This window comes from Eschrichtius robustus, chromosome 13 (genome assembly GCF_028021215.1).
Source record: "Eschrichtius robustus isolate mEscRob2 chromosome 13, mEscRob2.pri, whole genome shotgun sequence".
In the NCBI taxonomy this organism is placed as follows: Eukaryota; Metazoa; Chordata; class Mammalia; order Artiodactyla; family Eschrichtiidae; genus Eschrichtius; species Eschrichtius robustus.
This window is the reverse complement of record NC_090836.1, coordinates 27,887,138-27,899,375: the sequence shown is the minus strand read 5'-3', so window position 1 is coordinate 27,899,375 and position 12,238 is coordinate 27,887,138. Positions and strand designations below refer to the sequence as shown.

At 35.9% G+C, this 12,238-nt stretch overlaps 1 protein-coding gene across 3 annotated transcripts in view; it reads right to left on the bottom strand.

Annotated features, from left to right (window-relative positions):
- DNM1L (dynamin 1 like) overlaps positions 1 to 12,238 on the bottom strand; it is a 71,070-nt gene that overhangs the window by 14,078 nt on the left and 44,754 nt on the right. For all 3 annotated transcript variants that reach the window (XM_068560905.1, XM_068560906.1, XM_068560907.1), the window contains exons 5-9: positions 11,407 to 11,493; positions 5,553 to 5,715; positions 2,775 to 2,895; positions 1,228 to 1,359; positions 91 to 297 (exon numbers count right to left, since the gene is read on the bottom strand). In XM_068560905.1, coding sequence (XP_068417006.1) covers positions 91 to 297; positions 1,228 to 1,359; positions 2,775 to 2,895; positions 5,553 to 5,715; positions 11,407 to 11,493 — 710 coding nt within the window. The remainder of the gene's footprint in view (positions 1 to 90; positions 298 to 1,227; positions 1,360 to 2,774; positions 2,896 to 5,552; positions 5,716 to 11,406; positions 11,494 to 12,238) is intronic.

Here is a 12,238-nt window from a genome sequence, read left to right as displayed (position 1 = left end):
TAAGTCACTGTAACAAAAGATCTTTATCTTTTATCTTTATCTAACCTATCAATCCAGGTAACCAAATCCATAGAGAAATTTCTTACTTACAGCTCTGAAGTTTCAATATATTTTGCAGTTCCTTCAATAGTGTTACAATATTCTGTGGCAAATTTGGTAATAAGCTGGAGTAAAGTAGCACTTTTATCATCCACAGGTTCACCATAGCTATTTAGAAGAGACTGATATTGAGCAGCTAGAACATTTATTCTTGTTTTCAACTCTGGTAAGCAATCTCTGATGTGATGCATCAGTAGCCTAACAAAGGTTAGAAAGGAAGGATTTTAAAGTAATTGTGTACTTTGAAGACCCAGGCAGGTCAAATTTTAAAATGCAAATAATAGGGAAACCTGTCAATTTGTCCTGGTAGGAAATAATGCAATCTTAGACTAGAAGGTAAATATGTAGCCTGAAAAAAATGACATGAAGGAAACCATCTTAGTAAATGCTTTTTAAGTGTGCCTTCAACCCATCAAATTGTAGCAACTGCTAGAGAATCAAATATAAATTAAAAAAAAATTTTTTTTATATTATTGCAGTTACCTCAAAGAAAGTAAACTACTCAATCCAATTCTACCTATGTTATTTTGGTTTCCAACTTATCTTTTACAATGGGTACTCAGCATAGTGAAAATCAATCTTGTTAAGATACATATCCATCAGCCTTTAATTTATTTAGGGAATAACCCAAAAGTAAAAGAAAATAGCTTTTACTTCAGTCATTTATAAATTATTTAGAAAGGTCTTCTAATGCCTCTACCATCAGTGCATACTCAGAATTCAAGGTATATAGTTTACATTCTTTTTATGAATAGGAATAGAAGACATCCTAAATTAAGAATAGGTTATGTGAAAATTATAAATCTTAATTCAGTTCCTGAAATACAAAATGGAAATGAAGTCATCTGCCATCTAGTTCTATCATCAAAAGTAAAATGACTGTCAAGAATTTCATGATTAAGGTATTTTAAAATTCACTTGAGCATTCCTAGACTACACAATGATTTAATGCCAACCACCTCAATAAAAATAAATATCTACATTATAAGAACCTACTACACAAGAAACAAAAAGTGAAATTTTACAGACAAGGACATTATAAAGATGTAAGGAACTGATAATCAAAGGTCTCAGACACCTATTGGCAACCCAGAAACATCTCATTTTCCAAAAGGTAAAAAACGTTACCTGTTTAAAGTCCTGGCAAGATACTTTGTTCCATTTCTATTGGCCAGAGATGGGTATTTCTTTTGAAGGAAAGCATATTCATCACGGATTGAATCAGTTACACTCTTCTTATTATTAATATCTAGCTGGCTCCTAAGGTTGAAAAATAACAAAACTGTTCAACTAAAGTCAACTGTGGTACTAAGTACTCTGGATAGTGAGGATGATGATGATAGCCTATAAATGATGATGATGATGATAGCCTATAAATGATGATGATGATGATGGCACCAGGCATTGTCTATAATGTCTGACATGAATTGTTAATTCTCACAATCAGTCTATGCAATAGGTATTATCCCATTTTATAGCAAAGTAACTAAGGCCCAGGGAGATTAACTAACTTACCCAAGGTCACATACTAAGTAGTTCAGCCAAGATTCAAACTGTGTGACTTTTAAGTAAGCAATGCCTGAATAATTTAGGCCTCATTATTACCATTAACTATAGTCAAAAGCAGTACTCTTCAGTAACAGGGATAAACAGGTGAAAATATATGTGTCTTAATCAACTGTATATTTTATCCATGGACAGGCAACTAAATTGAAGAGTAGCCATCTACAAATACAACAAACAGTTTTATACCACCTGTTTGCCTGAAAAGAGATAATGGGAATTTTTAAAAAAAAGAGTAGGGGTGAGGGAGAAGGACATGTGATTAGAAGCAGACAACTGTAAAGACATCACTTAGTAACATTTTCATTTTCAAAGGTCTAAGACCAAAGATGTTAGGAGCCATTTAAACCCACATTATATCTAGTTTGTAGATGAACTAGGAGTAGAACCCAGATCTCATGACAATTTCAGTGCTTCCTATTTTATAAAGGCTTTGGACTATGATCTCCATTTGAATCTGGCTCTGCTTTCACCAGCCATGTGACTTTGGTAAATGTATAACTTAAGTTTTCTGATTATAAAACAGACCAATATACATATCTCACAGGGACGTTGCAAGGGTTCAAAGAGATACCCTTACAAATTTCTCACAGTAGAGCATCTAAAACTTAAGTAGACACTCAACAGTAGTTAGTTTCCTTTCCACAATTTTTAATTTCACCTACTTATAATTAGGATACCTTTAATAAAATTTCTCCAAGTCACCTCCTGGCAATTACATAGAATCACTAATGCTAGGGGTTAAACCGATCTATTAAAATACTACCACCTTAAGAACTCTTGACTGGGTGTAAACTAAATAATACGTTTTTTTATCCAGTGCCCTCCTCATACATAACGTAATAGACAGGGATTTTTTAAGCCTAGCCATTAAATTTGCTTCCATTTTGTGGCAGTGCTTACTTTAGAAACACTTTCTATTTAAAAATATCTACAGGAGGCTTTAGTGAATCTCTTTTCTTCCTTTAGAGCAATGAATTCTTTAGCAATACCAAGATTATAGTAGAAGTAGAAAAAGTAGGGACACTATCACATTTCAGACCGATTCAAAAAATTCAGATTTGCTTTGAAATGAGAATGCTGCAATTCTTATCCCATTCTTGATTGCTAACCTGTTAACTATTCCAATTATTCCCAGTTTGACTGGTATAACCCTTCCCATCAATACATCCATGGCATCAGTACCCGCATCCATGAGATCAAGTTTAGTGATTACAGCTAGGGTTCTGCGACCTGGTAAATGCAAAAAAAGAAAAGAAATGACCCATTAAATTAAGCTGTTAAGTATTAATAAAGGAAAATCCTAATCTATAATCCCACCTAACATTACCGTTGCCATCATTTTGGTAATGTTTTTCTAACCTTTGCTTACAAATACTTTTTAAAAACTACTTTTAATCATCATGTTTAATTTTTAAAATTTTTCACGTTATTTTTTATTAGCTCTTTGGGCTAACTATTTTAATTAGCATTTTAAAAATTTGTTTAATATTCACTCATGCCTAGTGAGTGAATTTTTGCAGAGCACAAATTCACGAATTTTTTTGCTCATTACAATTTATTCTTTCTTTCTGCCCATCCCTCGGCATCTCTTGCCACATAACCAGCCCACCCAACACTGTCTTGGATTCAGGGCTGCTTCACAGAGGCACACAGTTCCACTGGTTCCAGTCACAGGGCATGGGATATGATGCAGACTGTGACTAATTTTCTGTATGATTTTGTTGGCTCTGTATGGTTATATACGGGGAAGCCGAGTTTGTCCAGAGCCTGGGTGTGGACAAACAACATATGAGAGACGAGACCCTGGCCCCGGTACTCAGGCAGGGTGACCCCCCAACCACACTTCTCCTGTCTAGTCCATCAGGGACCAGGACACAGGGGTCCCCTCAGGCCCCAGCAGGCAGAAGGTGGGGAAGGCCCAGATACAGCGCTCAATGAATCGCTGGCTCCTCTCATTGCCACCAAAATGCCAGAATTTATTCACCATGCCAGCGTGGATAGGATCCAGGGATGAGAGTTTAAACATCTCTTGGTTAATGGCTTTTTTTCAGTTCTATGAGTTTTGACAAATGCAATGTCACCACTACCTCAAAACAAAACAGTTCCATTGCCCCCCAACCCCTGTCAAAATTTCCTTGTACTATCCCATTCCTAGTCTTGTCTTTTCCAGAATGCTATATAAATGGAATCACATATACAGCCTTTTGAGTCTGGCTTCTTTCACTTGGCATAATGCTTGTAAGAATCATCTATTTTGTTGCATGTATCAATAGTTCATTCCTTTTTATTGCTGAGTAGTATTCCACGGTATGGACACACTATAGTCTAGTTATTCATTCCCCATTTGAGAAACATCTGTGTTGTTTTCAGTTTTAGGAGATTAAGAATAAAGCTACTATAGATATTTGCATACAGGTTTTTTACATGAACATAGGTTTTCATTTAACATCGGTAAATAACCTAGGAGTGGAATTACAGATTTAACTGTTTAAGAAACTGAGAAACTGTTTCCCAAAGTGGCTATACCATTCCCACCAGCAATGTATGAGAGTTTCAGCTGCTCTGTATAATGTCCAATTTTACATATGGCATTTTTCAATTAGAAGCATTTTTGTATTTTGGTCCAAATCTACAAAATCATCTTTGTTTTGTTTTGTTTTTTAACATCTTTATTGGAGCATAATTGCTTTACAATGGTGTGTTAGTTTCTGCTTTATAACAAAGTGAACCAGTTATACATATACATATGTTCCCACATCTCTTCCCTCTTGCATCTCCCTCCCTCCCACCCTCCCTATCCCACCCCTCTAGGTGGTCACAAAGCACCGAGCTGATCTCCCTGTGCTACGCGACCAAAATCATCCTTTTTAATGATTCCATATTCTATTATTATCTTATCATTCCTACTGTGGGCCATATACTGATTCTAATTTTTTATAAATAATACTGGATTGGATTATTTCCTTATACTATATTACTAGATTAAGATTACTAGATCAAAAGTATGATTCTATTTATGGCTCAAGGGTCAGTTTAAAATAGAATTAATGTATATAAAATGCCTAACAGTTTACTTTATATAATAAAAATAAAATATAAATAAACATTTTGATATAGTTTATCTTTTAATCTAAAATGAACATTAATTACTCATATAAGTTTCTTAAAAACTTGAAATAAAAAATTTTAAGAAATGACCCCATTTATAGGAATTTTAATTAGCAGTCTTAGCACTAACATTTCCTACCAAATTTTTATTTTAAATTTTTATTCACAGTAGGAAATAAGAAACATGACACTGCCCACAGACCCTCAATACTCAGATGAAAAAAAAAATGGCTCCTGTATGCAGCAAAGCATACATTTATTAGCAGCAATAATAACTTACAATCTGGCATCTTATATAAGATGCACACTGCAGCATTAGTCAGGTATCATATACTGACTCACAGTATGAACTATATTTCGAAGAATCCCCTCTGCCTTGCACCTCTGCAGAATGTAGATACCATAATTATCTACTATACTATAATAGTCTACAATGATTACCTACCATGACAGTTATTCTTAGAAATCAGCCATTCAAAAACCTAAATCATTTTATTTATACAAAACAAACTTTTTGCGAAGCCATCTTCTTATTTTAAAATCACTAGGTAATCATTACAAATATGGACATCATGTGAAGTATTTTTGCCTAGCCTGTACAGCAATTTATCCATTTCCATCAAAATTTCTAGTTGATAATATAAGTAAAATAGAAAAGCATTAATTTTTAAATGTGTATTAACAGCTAGAGATATTCTTTTTTAAAATAAAAACTCCTCTCGAGGGTAGATTTACCATGTTAACCAAGCACCTCATTAAAAATTAACATCTGTCCTTACCATCTGGATCTACCTCTCTTGAAATTTTAAGTGCCTCTGATGTTGCCATATCTGTATTAGCAGCAGTGACAGCGAGGATAATGGAATTTGGATTACTGATGAACCGAAGAATGAGCTCTCTGATTTGAAGCTCAATATCCTTAGGTTGATCACCTACAGGCACCTGGACCAAAAAGAGATGATCAAGGAACTAGTAATAAAAATCAGCTCAGCTTTTTTTTTTCCCCCATTTAATCCACAGAATATAGGTATTACTCCATTTACAGATAATTAAAATGAAATTATATACTACAGTATATATGAATTTGGTAATATGTAGAAGTCTCAAAATGTAATCTTGCAAATATCAAAAGTCTACCATGTTAAGGATTGGTCAATATTAATTGCCTAGAGAAAAATTCATTCATTCACTCAATTAGCAAGTATTTATTGGCAACCTTTATTTCACGCACTGTTCTACATACCAGATTATATCACAGTAGTGAATAAGAAAAAGACCAAAATTCCTGCCTTCACTGAGCTTTAGTGATGAGAAGCAGATAATAAACGCATATATACATAGTATCTAGGTGGTGGTAGGGCCATGGAAAAAATAAAGGTGAACAGGAGGCTAAGGAATACTTAGTTAAAGCTTATACTTTTAGGGACTTCCCTGGTGGTCCAGTGGCTAAGACTCCACGCTCCCAATGCAGGAGACCCGGATTCGATCCCTGGTCAGGGAACTAGATCCCACAGGCCGCAACTAGAAGATCCTGCATGCCGCAAATAAGACCCGATGCAGCCAAATAAATAAATATTAAAGAAAAAAAAAAGCTTATACTTCTAAATTATTATTTTAAACGGGATTATGCTTTTAAATTGAGTAATCAGGGGAGACCTCACCCAGATAATGACATTTGAGAGAAGGACCACAAACTGAAAGAGATAAGGGAGAGGTACATGCAGATACCTGGGGGAAGAACATTCCAGTAAAGTGAACAAAATGGCAGAAGGCTGGAGCAGAAGGAGCTAGAAGAGTAATAGAGACAGATCAAGTAGATACTTTAGATCTCTTTAAGAACTTAAGCTTTTACTCTGAGTGAAGTAGGACGCCACTACAAAGATTCTGAGCCAAGGAATGACACAATCTAATTTTCACTTTAATAATACCACTCTGGCTGCTTAGTTAATAAATTATGAGGAAGACCTCTTAGGAGACTATGGCGGTAATCCAGCTGAGATGATAGTGGCTAGCTCAGGATGGTAGCTATGAATCTGTAAGACGTGACAGAGTTCCAGATATACAGGCACACCTTGTTTTATTGCACTTTGCAGATACTGCATTTTTTACAAATTGAAGGTTCGTGACAACCCTGTGACAAGGAAGTCTATTGGCACTAATTTTTCCAACAGCATTTGCTCGCTCTGTGTCTCTATATCACATTTTAATAATTCTTGAAATATTTCAAACCCTCCACCAGCAGAACGATGACATACGACTCACTGAACATTCAGATGATGGTTAGCATTTTTCAGCAATAAGGTATTTTTAATTAAGGTATGTACATTGCTTTTTTAGACATAGTGCTATTACACACCTAAAAGACCAAAGTACAGTTGACCCTTGAAAAACACAGGGTTGGGGCACTGACCCCCTCAGGTAGTCGAAAGTCTGCTTTTGACTCCCCAAAAATTTAACTACGAATAGCCTCCTGTTGACTGGAAGCCCTACCAACAACAGGCAATTAACACATATTTTATATGTTATATGTATTATATACTGTATTCCTACAATAAGTAAACTAAAGAAAATGTTAATAAGAAAATCGTAAGGAAGAGAAAATACATTTACAATACTGTATTTATCAATATTTTATGTCATCTGTTTACAAGATAAATCTTCTGTCAGTACCTACATCAATATTGTCTTATATGATAACAAATCACTGTAGATGTTATATGTTATTACTGACACTAGATATCAAAAATGAAAAGATAATGTAAAAAAGAAATTCATATTTATTTACATATATAACAATTCACGCATTGATAACAAAGAAGCAGCAATAAGATTGCTTTATGGTAGCCTAGTGTAATCGATATGATTGCTTCACAGTAGCCTAGCCTATACACTAATGAGTGAATCGTTATAAAATTTTTACAGCATACAGTGTCAAAGTCATATTCATAATACAGTATGGAAACCACTTACCTGTGATGATAGGCTGATACGCAGTTTCTCCAGTTACAAAAGAAAGGCATACTGCATGGTAATATAATTCTTTGAAAGCAAAGTTATAAAATAGTAAGAAAACACATTATTAATTTTACATTAAATATCACTCACCTTATACCTACATAAAGACAGGCTATCCATTTCAATACAAGTCTTGTACATGATGTTCTACAAAATGAGTACTTAGGCAATGATGACAAAAAGGACACAAAAACATCTCATGCACTGGGTCTTTGTTGCTGCACACGGGCTTTCTCTAGTTGTGGCGAGCAGGGACTACTCTGCGTTGCCGTGCGCAGGCTTCTCATTGCAGTGGCTTCTCTTGTTGCGGAGCATGGGCTCTAGGCACACAGGCTTCAGTAGGTGTGGCACGCGGGCTTAGTTGCTCCACGGCATGTGGGATCTTCCCGGACCAGGGCTCTAACCCGTGTCCCCTGCATTGGCAGGTGGATTCTTAACCACTGCACCACCAGGGAAGCCCTCTCATACAGTTCTTGCCATACAGTTACTAGATTTCACAAGAAGACACACACATATACAACAGAACTCTATGGCATGATGATTATTTGCTATTCATTAAGTGGAAGTGGATCATCCTCATTGTCTTCATGTGAAGTAGATGGAAGAAGAGGAGGATCTGGTCTTGCTGTGTCAGGAGTGGTAGAGGCAGAAAAAGCGGAGGAGGCAGAAGGGGAGGCAGGAGAGGCAGGCACACTCAGTGTAACTTGACGGAAATACATCATAATTTCTGTCTGATTTGTTTTTTCACTCTAAAAATGTTTCTATATGGTGTCAATCCTTCTTCCACCAAGTCAAAATCAGTCTTGAATAATTGGAACTCTTTGACGGATCATGCAATGTCAATTTGTTTTTGGGCACTGCTTCTTTTACATCTTCTTCCTCATCATCTGGCACTGTTTCAGAAGTACTCATTTCCATCAAGTCATCTTCTGTTAATTCCTCCCATGCACTGTCTACTTTAGCTCTTGAATTTCTATAAGATTCATATCTTGAAACCCTTCACCCACCCACCCACTTTTTTTCTGGACATGTCCATAGTCTCTTTCATGATTTCCTTGATTGGCTCTGTTGTAAATCCTGAAGTCTTACACAACATCTGGACACAGCTTTCTCCAGCAGGAATTTATTATTTCAGACTTAATACCTTTCATGGCTTTTTCAATAACAACAACATCTTCAACAGTGTAATCCTCCCAGACTTTCATGATGTTCTCTCTAACAGGGTTCTCCTCCATAGTATTGACAATCCTTTCCATAGAGTTCCATGTGTAATGAGCCTTAAAGGTCCATATGACCCCCTGATTTAGAGGGTGAATAGGAGACGTTGTGTTTGGAGACAAGTAGACCACTTCAACACCTGTGGCCAGGGGCACTGTCTAATACCAAAAGAACTTTAAAAGGCAGTCCCTTACTGGAAAGGTACTTCCTGCTTCAGGGACAAAGCATTGATGGAACCAATCCAGGAAAAGGGTTCTCTTTGTCCAGGCCTTCTTTTGGGGCAACCAAAAGACTGACAGCTGGTGTTTCTCTTTTGCCTTCAAGGCTTGGGGGTTAGCAGCTTAATAGATAAGGGCAGTCCTGATCATAAACCCAACTGCATTTGCACAAAACAGTAGAGCTGGCCTATCCCTTCCTTCCTTGCATCCTGGTGCCTGCTTCTCTTCCTTACTAATAAATGTCCTTTGTGGCATTTTTTTCCAGAATAGGGCACTTTCATCTGCATTAAAAACCTGTTCAGGCAGATATCCTTTCTCCTTAATGATTTTCTTAATAGCATCTGAGAACTTGTCTGCTGCCTCCTGTTATCTTGACATTTTTTAAGCCAAACCTTTTTCTGAAATTATCAACCTATCCTTTGTTGGCAATAAATTATACAGCTTTAGACCCTTCACCTTCCTTTTGCTTTAAGTTGTCATATATTGACTTTGCTTTTTCTCAAATAATGTTATAGTCTATAGGTATGCCTTTCCTACAGCAATCCTGCACCCACACAAAAGTTGAAATTTCAATACAAGATATAAAGGCATTGCACATAAAGTACAAGGTTTTCATGCCTTCTGGCATAGCTGCAGCACTGCCTTCATGAATTTCCTTTTCTTTTTTTTTACAATGGTTCTTAAGCTGGATTCATTTATCTTGAAATGGTGGGCAACTGCAGACCTCAATCTACAGTGCATATCAAGCAATTCAACTTTTTCTTGTAACATCATGACTTTTCGCTGCTTCTTGGGAGCACTTCCAGCATCACTAGTGGCACTTCATATGGGTCTCATGGTGTTATTCAAGGTTTACGGTATTACACTAAACATGATGAAAAATATGCAAGAACCTCAAGAGATCACCTTTTACCACGATTTACTAGAGAGATGAACTGCTCAAGCAGGGATGATTAGCATCACACGGCATTTTAACGGGCTATTCACAACACTTGAGCTCAGCACAACAGCAACAGAAGGTGGCTATGAAATTATTACAGTAGTACAGTATGTACTACAGTTCATCTTATGCAGTTATAATTAAATACTGCATCTTTACATATGTTTACATTTCTTTCTGCTTCAAATGGCACCATGTACAGTCTGTGTGTGCATAGCTTTTGATAAATTTTAACTTTTTATAATAGATTTGTATGTTAATTTTTATTAATTTTTTCAGTGTTTCTAGGCTACGCAGTTGTCTGCAAGTTTTTTCAAATTGCCACAAATCTCCAAAAAACTTTTCCAATATATTTATTGAAAAAAATCCACATATAAGTGGACCCATGCAGTTCAAACCCTTGTTCAAGGGTTGACTGTATAGTGTAAACATAACTTTTATATGCACTGGATAAACGAAAAATTTGTGTGATTTGCTTTATTGCGATATTCGCTTTATTGCAATATTCACTTTATTGAGGTGGTCTGGAACCAAACCTGCAATATCTCCAAGGTATGCCTGTATTTTAAAGGTAAGGAGAGCTAGAGGATTTGCTGACAGAGAAAGTAGGGTGTAGGATAAGAAGTGTCAAGGATGACTACAAACTTTTTGGCTAAGCAACTGGTAGAACAGAGTTGCCATTTATTGAGATGGAGGAGACTGTAGAAAGATCAAGTCAGGTTGAGGGACAGATCAGGCATTTGGTATTAGACACATCAAGTCTGAAATGCCTATTAGACATCTGAAGTGTGTATGTCAAGTAGACAGTTGGATATACAAGATGAATATACAAGTCTGGAGATATTTGAGTGTTGTCAGCATACAGACACTCATAATTAAAGTCAAAAGACTGGATGAAATCATCAAGAGGTTAGGTGTACCCCTTTGACAAGAGGTCCAAAAACTTAGCTTTGGGGCACTCACTGTTTAGACACTGAGAAGATAAGAAACCAGCAAAAGAGACTGAGAAGGAGTGACCAGTAAGATCAGAAATAATCCTCTAGAGTGTGGTATCCTGGAAGCAGAGTAAAGAAAGTGTTTCAAGGAGAGAGAAGGACTCAACTATGTCAAATGCTGCTAATAGATCAAGGTAGTTGCAAAAAAAAAAGGCTGATTAATCCATGTGAGGTTAAGGAAAAACTACATTTGTTCAGGTGAAAACAAACATGACCATACCCACAATGAGTAACAACTACTCTTTACCTTAGTCATTCCTGGCAAATCCACAAGTGTCAGATTGACAACATGGGGTGAAAAAATCTTAAGATGAATTGGTTCAGGGCTTACTCCCTAAAAATAAGTTTTAAAATATCATATTAAAATCACATTAAAATTTCAATGAATAAAAATGCTAAAGTAAACCTCATTTTAAGTATTATACATTAGATGCTTTTAAATATTAAATAAACCATGATTTCTAAAACATTTCAACAATAAAAACGTGATGAAACATATAGGAAATAAGGCAGCTAGCCATAGGTTATAATCCCATCCAACCTTATACTATTAATATACACAATTTATTTCCCCTATATTATTTCACATTCTTTTCTCCGGATTCTCAGCAGATAACATTTCTTAAATATGTTTAATAGACTTAGTGCTGAACAAAAGAATAATGTATCACTATCCAAATTTATGAAGTTCTTGAGTTCAGGGAGTGAGACATAGGTAACAAGTTATCCACATCAGGGAAGTATGGCAGCAGCAGCAGTAACTAAAAGGTAACCTGCCCAGAGATCAATAATAAACAAAGCTTAGTCAATCACTAAAACAGAGAAAAATATCCTGAATAGGCATAAAGAAATTAACATGGCTCCAAAAATGCCTGTTTGTCAGGAAAAACCTCTCCAGCATAGCATCTGGCAGATAAAAGGACTCAATAAATATTTTTTTAATATTAGTACTTAGCTAAGGCCCACTTGTGGGATTAAATGTACCCATACAAGAATGGAGGTAACAACAAAAGGGAAGGGAACAGAAAAGTAATAAGAATAAAGAAAGAAGAGAGAGAAAACAGAAGCATTTAAGGGAG